This window comes from Poecilia reticulata, chromosome 12, assembly GCF_904066995.2.
Source record: "Poecilia reticulata chromosome 12, P_reticulata-male-v2, whole genome shotgun sequence".
Taxonomy (NCBI): Eukaryota; Metazoa; Chordata; class Actinopteri; order Cyprinodontiformes; family Poeciliidae; genus Poecilia; species Poecilia reticulata.
This window is the reverse complement of record NC_088841.1, coordinates 3,579,345-3,587,607: the sequence shown is the minus strand read 5'-3', so window position 1 is coordinate 3,587,607 and position 8,263 is coordinate 3,579,345. Positions and strand designations below refer to the sequence as shown.

At 36.0% G+C, this 8,263-nt stretch overlaps 1 protein-coding gene across 1 annotated transcript; it reads left to right on the top strand.

Moving 5' to 3' along the window:
• The first annotated feature begins 936 nt into the window (after positions 1 to 936).
• il1b (interleukin 1, beta) lies at positions 937 to 8,026 on the top strand. The gene is made up of 6 exons (XM_008423252.3): positions 937 to 3,122; positions 4,119 to 4,155; positions 4,717 to 4,906; positions 5,734 to 5,913; positions 6,474 to 6,607; positions 7,377 to 8,026. The coding sequence occupies exons 1-6, from the start codon at positions 3,088 to 3,090 to the stop codon at positions 7,593 to 7,595; spliced, it is 795 nt and encodes a 264-aa protein (XP_008421474.1). The 5' UTR covers positions 937 to 3,087; the 3' UTR covers positions 7,596 to 8,026.
• Positions 8,027 to 8,263: the final 237 nt, after the last annotated feature.

The window sequence follows — 8,263 nt, the reverse complement described above, 5'->3', positions numbered from 1 at the left end:
TATTGATCAATATTACATAATTAATGTTATATTAAAACCAACTCCTATATCTTTCTGAAAAGTTAGATATGTTATTTAAAGTTATACTTTTAAAGCTGTGTTTTTTATTACTATTATTTTGATGCTTAAAACAAAGACAAGCCTTATATTTTATTAGTGTAATGTCCTTTTTTTTACTCTCCCAAACTTTTATCCCAAAAATCACATATTAAAACTCAAAATTGAACCAAATCAACACAAAATCTTATTTTCATGGTAAAGTTAAGAAACTGCTGTACAAAAACAAAATGAAATTTCATGAGGCAATCTGAAGCTAAACTATAGATCTAATGAGTGGCACTGATTGGTGTTGATATTATGGATATTTTGTATTGATCCGCCTACCTCCACCTTTTACCAAGGTGAGCTTCATCAAGGGGAAAGTGGAACAGCTGAGGCAGAAAGCAAACAGGAAGACTGAGGGAAGGAGACTAAGATGGAAGAAACTGAGTTAGATAAAAAAAACAGAACTAAAACCCAAGAGGAAAATGAAAAACATCTAAAAGAGAGAACCATCTAAAATGAAAACAAGAAATAAGTGGGAGCCAAAGGAGTGAACCTGTAAGACTCAAACAATAATCATAAACACAAAGAAATGAACTGAATATGATACAATCTCTTAAAAATAAATAAGCAAAGAAATGATCAGAAAACCAATACCAGGTAAACATGCTGTTGTCATGACAATCAGCGTTTTACCTTATGTTTACGGTGTCCAAACTTTTTGCCCTGGGAGCCAAAACTGGAAAATTCAGGCGACTGCCGGGCCATAAAATGAATTCAATTAAACATTTATTGTGATTTCTAAAAAAAAAAGAAAAGAAAAAAGTTTGGTTTAACCTGCTAAGCAATAAACAATTTCTTAATAAAATCTGTATCTCATTAAAAAAAATAAACACTCTGAAGCTCCTTAAAACACAAACCGGGCTTCAGACTGTTGCCTTTTCAAAAAGAAAAACAGACAATTTCCAAACTGTTTGGGTCAGCAATTATTTTTTTCTTTTGTTGGCCATATTTGTAGCATTGTTGACTTGTGGTCCAGGGCTGAACTAAAATCATGACAAGGGCCACAGATGGTCCCCGGGCCACACAAGTTCAACTTTAAACCAGATTTATACATGAGGTTCAGACTCTATATAAACTGCTGCTAGGTTTTTTTTTGGTTAATCTTTTTCTTGTGACGCAGAAAGACTGATTCCACTAAGGGATATATATATATATACACACACACATATGCATGTGTGCGTGCGTGTGTGTGTGTATTTATAAATAACTTTTCTCCCATGCTGCTCTCCAAATACGTCAGCAGAATACTGGAAATATAATTCTGAAAAAAAGTTTGGACTGAAAATAAAGCCGCAGATGCAGCATCAGAGGATGTGGCTTTGCTACGTGGGACTTTTAATCTAGATTATAACCTCCCCCAAACCCCCCCATCATTCTGAACAGGAACCGCATCAGAACAGCTGCAAACATTCACTGTTCATTACCTGTCTTCAAGTTCAGCTTTGAATCATTTCAAATCGTCTGTCTGGAGCTTGAGTCAGGATTCTGAAAGAAAAGGGCAAAAAGTTTGTCAAGTATGGCAGACACAAAAACACAATGAGAATATTTCAGAGAAAAAAAAAGTTAATCAGTTAGAAACAATCACTTGACTTATTTCCAGACTTTTTCACTGCTGCATTGTGCAATACAAGAACAAATGAATTTAATTGCTTTAGGAATAATATAAAAAGAATTACAAACGGCAATAATCTGGTTGCAAAAATGTTGACGGCGTTAAACTAACACTTTTCTGAAACAGTGTTTCATTCAGTTTCAGTATTTAGTCTCCTTGAGGTCACACCTGCCGGCGGTCACAGTGGAGATGATTGGCTGCGTCATGTTCCTGATTCTTGTTCATTTGCTTCTGTTGGATCCATGCAGATTTTCTTCCTTCTAAATGGAAGTGGAGAAATACACGGAAATAAACCTCACTTATTTAACAAAAAAGACAAAGGGAAGCAGTGCTTTGCTACTAATTGTCCACACTAGATGAAAAGGTCAAAGGTTTCACAAGTCAGGAAAAAGTTTAATTTAAAAAAGTAGCAAAGGAGAGAGAAGTAGCTCAGTTATGCTAGCTTGACTTTGACATCCTTCACATGTAGATGTGCTGTGGAATTTGGTGTGTTTCAGTTTAGCTATAAAAAAACTGTATAACGTAACTTTCACTACATAAAATGAATTTTTTAAATTACATTTTTAATACTCCCTTTAATACTCACTTCTTTATGGTGTTAGCTGAAACAAAATGAACAAAATTTTGTATTATTAGACTAGAAGGTTCTTCCCTTAAGTATTCATAACACAAAAACAACACAGCTCATCACAAAGAAACACGGTGGTGGCAGAATAATGCTAAGAGCTTAGCTTTCTTCAGACGGAATTTAATGTTTTGTCAAGTTATGAACAGGCCCAAAAACAAGTCGGCTTTCAGAAGTCATAAGATAATCACCAAAAGAAACACTTCATGAGAGGAAAATCAAAGTTTTGAAATGGCCTAGCCAAAGCATGAGTCTGACAGACAATGACTGTGGACATGAGTGGTGCTCTCAGTCAGAGAATGGAGATATTTAGTGGATAAATATTACCAGTGGATGCAGTCGGGCTCCTACCAAAGAAATCTGAATGTTGAAATTGCATCATAAGATGCTTCAACAAAAGCTGCGCACAAATAACCAGGTTATTGAATCTTGTTCACTTTTTATGTAATTCCTCTAACAGATAGGTGTCGTTTGTTCAGGATTTATGACAAATTAAGGTTTGAAAATAATTAGTCAGATCTCATTTTAACATCTCAACAACCTGACATTTGACAGATTTTTGTCACACTCAGTGACTTGTTTTTTCCACTGGACAAAGAGGCAGCAGTGGTTTCCGCAGCCATCAGAGAAAGAGAGAGTGCACCACCAACTTTCTAAAAGGAAGTGAGTTACACATATAAATTCTCATAAAGAGACAGTCAGCCTGAACATCACCATCACCTGAAGGACTGAACTCTGAGGCACAATGTCGGACTTTGATTTAGCTGATGCGCTGGACTGGTGAGCGGAAGAACATTTTCTACACAACTTGTCTGTAAACGGACAAGTTTATTAATATATGAAATTTAATGTTGTGGATGAAAATTTTATTTATGTATTTTTTGTAGTTTTTTTCTTAAATTATCATAATTTACAAAATCATGCAAAGTTGGCACTTTTAATGGACTTATAATGTAACTTTTAGTGCAACTTTGCATTAAAAGTGTCATTATTTACCGAATGACACGTCATGACAACTGTCATAAACATTCATAAAGACTCCTTTATGTTCATGACAGATGTTATGTCATGTTTATGATGGTGTCATGTCAGGCTTATGCACACCCTTTCAAATAAAGTGTTGCCTTTGATTGCTTGGTTGCACCTAAGGTCTTATTAGCTGGGGTTCATTGGGACCCGTGAGCTTTTTACGCTGGTTGCACTGACCCCGCGTGCGCTTTCACAAGGTGAGTGTGTGGCTTTGAGAACTGAGGGTCTGACGTGACAACCTCCCACTTCTCCCACTAACAAACCGTGACATGTGAATGTTACGCCGAGACCACGCGCGAGGGTTACATTTTAAAGTGACAGTTTACAGTCTTGCGGGTTTCACGATTTCCTGGAGAAAATAGAAACATTCATTTCATGGAAAGTTTGTTGGTTTTACAGTTCTTATTCTCTGAGCTGAAAGCTGCAAGTAACACATGCAGTGAGAGTAATCCCAGCTCATATAAAGTTGCCAGGGTAACCAGGAAGTTCATCAGATGGTATTTGACATGCCGCAGTGGTCTAACCACTCTCTATGAGTGAACTGTGTGTCAGTAGCAACTCTACTAAAACGCCGTGTTTGCTTTATTCCCTCCAGAATGTTGAAACAAAATCATTTTAAACTCCCGAGGGAGTCAACAAAACGTTTACAGATTCCCAAACGGTTTTTATCGTATTAAAAACGTTTTCTCATTTATGGTTTTTGACAATATAACAATATGACTAACATTTTATTTATTCTGCCATTAGCTCACCTGAAATCAGACGTCCCCCCAGTGGTACAGAGGTAAGATTTATCATTAAGGATAACTATCATATATACATTGTAGCAGCGTTTATGGCTGCACTGAGCTATATTAATGTTCTGATGTAAGATTTTATCAGTTTCATTACCTGTTGAAAAAAACCCTGAATCTAAAGGATGTCTTATTATTTGGTGAATTATTTAAATGGAGAAGTTTTGTACATTAAAAGCAGCTTCAGCTGACTTTCTTCATGCTAATGCTACCACTGCATGAAGCTGCTTGAAGGTTTATTGGTCTTTACCACTAACATGAATTGCCTGAGCGTATCTTTAATAAATGAATAATTAATCAAACTATTGCTTTTCAGGAAAGATGAAGCATTATTCAGTCAGCTGTGACGTTTTATGAAAAACAAATCCACCCAAAAACTCCCGGCACATCCAAAATCAGTAAAACCCTCAAATTGGCATCAGGTGTACTTTCTTTTCACCATGCAGTTATGAGGCTGATGATGTGCCGTATGAACACTGGACTTGTAAAATAATAACGAGGTGTAGCGACCCACAGTGATGTTGCTTGCGGGTTGTTTTTGCTCTCTCCAGCAGGATGTGGAGCGTGAAGTGAAGCTCAGCGAAGACCTGAACCTGATGGTCACCAGCAACAGGATGACCATGAAGAGTGTAGCCAACCTGGTGCTGGCCGTGAACAAGCTGAGCAAGTCCCTGTCTCTGTGTGGCAGAGACCTCAGCGATGTGGAGCTCTGCGGCGCCATCATGGACTGCGTGGTGGAAGGTTGGTAGTGAAATGCACCATTGAGGGGATCAAAATAAAATTCCTGGTACTTTTGGCAAAAATGTGGCCTGTGTTTGGAAGAAAAACACTAATCCTGGGTTTGCATGGGTCCTTTTACTGAGTTATTGAGGAGGTATGCATTGATTCACTTTTTTCACTTCAAATACAGATATCGATATCTAAGGTTTAGTATCGGACGAAACCGATCTGATGCAGAAAAAAAATGCTGCATTGACTTAGAATGTTTTTTTTTTTTTTGTTTTTTTTTAAATACAGAAATGCATAAATGCTCATTTATTTGGTAACTCTGCACCAATATTGTCACAAGCTTGGTCAAACATGTAAATACAACAAATGTTACTTTGTTCAGTCAGTTTTATTTGGAGTAGAACAGCAAATGTAAAATAAGTGATAAAGAAACTGATCAAATCAGTAGGTTGACTCTTTTGGTCAAATATGTAAAAATAAACCACAACAAACCTTCTTTCAAATGATTCAGAAAGTGCAATTATAAATTCTAAATATAACATAAAATAAATAAAGCAGGATGATGTCACGCAGAGCACAAAACATAGAATTAGACTGAGTAGATCTGCCCTGAATCAGACACATTGTCACAAATATGCTTTGTTTTTTTCAATATCGGGACTAGTCAAGATATTAATATTGGATCAGTATATCTCTAATATTTAACACTGCACTTATCAAAGAATGTATGGTCAATAGGACGTTTACCTTTGTGGGAAAAAATCTGATTTGTGTCAAAAGTTGTTTTTTTTTCTTTTTCTTTGAAACACACCAAGATTTTGTCGTCTTTCTCGCCACAGAAACCATTTTCCAGGAAGGATGGAGCAACTCCTCAGGAACGAGGAAGCCAGTCTTCCAGCGGTGCAGCAGTGTTCATAAGTTCACAGTGAGCGACGAGTACCAGAAAGATTTCATCTTGACAACAGGAGAGATGAAGCTGCAGGCCATCACTCTGAGAGCCGGAAACGGTGATCGCAAAGGTAAGAGAAGAACGGGGGAAGTAGCATTTTGGTTTTTACAGATTGATATACACAGTAAAAAAATAAAAACATAAATGTGCTGCATTTACTCCCAGTACTTTAATTATTCCAGATTTCTGCAAGTTGCTATTTCTATTTTCCCCCAAAATTCTACACGCATCATCCCAAAACGCCAAAGAAAACGTTCTGTTTTTTATTACATTTTTGCTTTTCATTTTTAAAATAAAGGTCTCAACGTAACACATTGCATAAAAAGTAAAGCCTAAATGTTGCATATGGTGATTTTCTTATAGGTGAGATTATTTTCTTTCCATCACCAAATGCAGACATAAAAGTATTTTGTTCATAATGTATAGAATAGCACATCTTTTTCTAATTCAAATAGAAGGGAAAAAACTGGAAGAAAAATATGGAATCATGAACCAAAAACGTTCTTCTGACATTAAAATTACAGGATCATCCCATATCTGTTTGATTCTATTTTTGCCAGTTGTGTATAAATGTGGGGGTTTGCTGGAGGGTTACTGTAATATAACCTTCAGTTTGTTTTCTACACTCAGTGAACTTTGAGATGTGCCACTACAGGCCGCCCTGCAGCTCCAGCATACGTTCTTTGACGGTTCTGTTATCCGTCTCTGAGAACTTGCACATTTCTTGCTCCATGGAAGATGGGAAAGTTTCACTGGAATTGGAGGTAAACACAAAATCATTACAACAGTCATACTTTTATCCCTGAAAGGATTTTTGGAAACTCTTACTGTTATAGCTTTGATTTTGCTATATTTAAATGTTCATTTTTTAAAATATCTTTTTAGAGACAAGTTCACTTTTATGCAATTACTTTTGGCAGATTTTAGCTTAAAGTAACATTTTAGGGTAAATAGAATCAACGTTCAACGTGTGGACAGTGGCACTCATGAAAGGAGGATAAAGAGGGGCCAGGGCCCCCGATTAAAAAATGCTGAAAATCATAATAATGTCATCGAAAGTTTTTCTTACAAAAAAGTCACAAATGTAAACCCATATAAATAAGGGAATACAAATGGAAAAATAAATAAATAAAATTATGTAATTTTTTTTAGCTGTGCTCTCCCAAAAGCTTTGGTCACTCCTATAAAAATTTTCTGATATGATTAGAGTTTAATTACTGTAATGTCAATATTAATTTCTTAATAAATAACAGTCATTTTATACGGATTTGTCTTTCGAGAGATTCCTATCTTGTTTTGTATCAGAAAAGTTATTAGTTTATAAAAATAATTTAAAATCTAAATCAGGCAGACGTGTGAAGAATTTTGGACTTAGCTGCACACACACTAAAGAATCAGAGCATTCCCTTTCCTCAACTTGTTCACTGTTTATAATATTGACTCATCTGTCAGGGGGTAAATAATTACAGGGATGAACAATATCAATATATACAGTTACTTTACTCCAGTGTCTCTGTCCTGTGTGTCTGTTAGCAATACAGACATGAGTCTCTGACAGAGATCAACCAGGAAGACGGCTTGGACCGCTTTCTCTTCATCAAGAACACCCCCCCTGGTGGCTCCCTGGTCAGCTTTGAGTCGGTGAAGTTCCGCGGTTGGTTCATCAGCACTTCCTCTGTGGAAATCGACCACTCAGTGGAGATGTGCCAGGCGGCCACCGCCTCCAGGGTCACCTGCTTCAAAGTCTTCTAAAAATGCAACTAAAGAAAAAGATAATTCAAGCTATTTGTATTTCTTTGCTTTACCACTAGATGGAGCAATAATCTACTTATTTCCTGAGGTTGCGGTAAAGTGGCATTTTGAGTTTTAAGGACAAAAAAATCACTTGTATAGTATTCTCTGTTTTGCTTAGTTTGAAATAATGTAAGAGGATATTCCTAAAAATAATTGATGTAATGCTTTTTTTTAGCATTTGGTCTCACTTAGAATGAATGTGTTATGTTATCTTCTTATTGTATGTCTATGTTTATGTATTGAGTTAAATTTGGAATAATGTAACTACATTTTCAAGTTTAATTTGGAAATATGTGTATGTATATAACAATAATAATCTAAATACAATTCTGAATATTAATGTTATGCTATCATTTCAGATAAATTACATGGAGAAGCTTTATCTCCATGTAAAGTCTTGAAGCCAGATTTGCCAAAGCAGTGACAATATTCATTTAAGTTTTGTTTAGTTTAGTTTAAGTGGAAAATCGTCACAATAAACACAAACAGGGCCAGGAAAACAACAGTCTGTGTAATTGATCTATGTAATGTGTTTCAAGGAGCGATAAGCAAACTTCTCAACGATATCTTAATTTATTAAGTGGGTCTGTATTAGAGTACGATGGGAGAAAACAGGATATTTTTGG

What these genes read in the sequence shown, in the direction of transcription:
- il1b (XM_008423252.3), top strand. Translation starts at nt 3,088, where the DNA reads ATGTCGGACTTTGATTTAGCTGATGCGCTGGACTG. An exon ending in CATGGACTGCGTGGTGGAAG is followed by an intron (nt 4,907 to 5,733) that starts GTTGGTAGTGAA and finishes TTCTCGCCACAG; the next exon opens with AAACCATTTTCCAGGAAGGA. An exon ending in AAGTTTCACTGGAATTGGAG is followed by an intron (nt 6,608 to 7,376) that starts GTAAACACAAAA and finishes TGTGTCTGTTAG; the next exon opens with CAATACAGACATGAGTCTCT.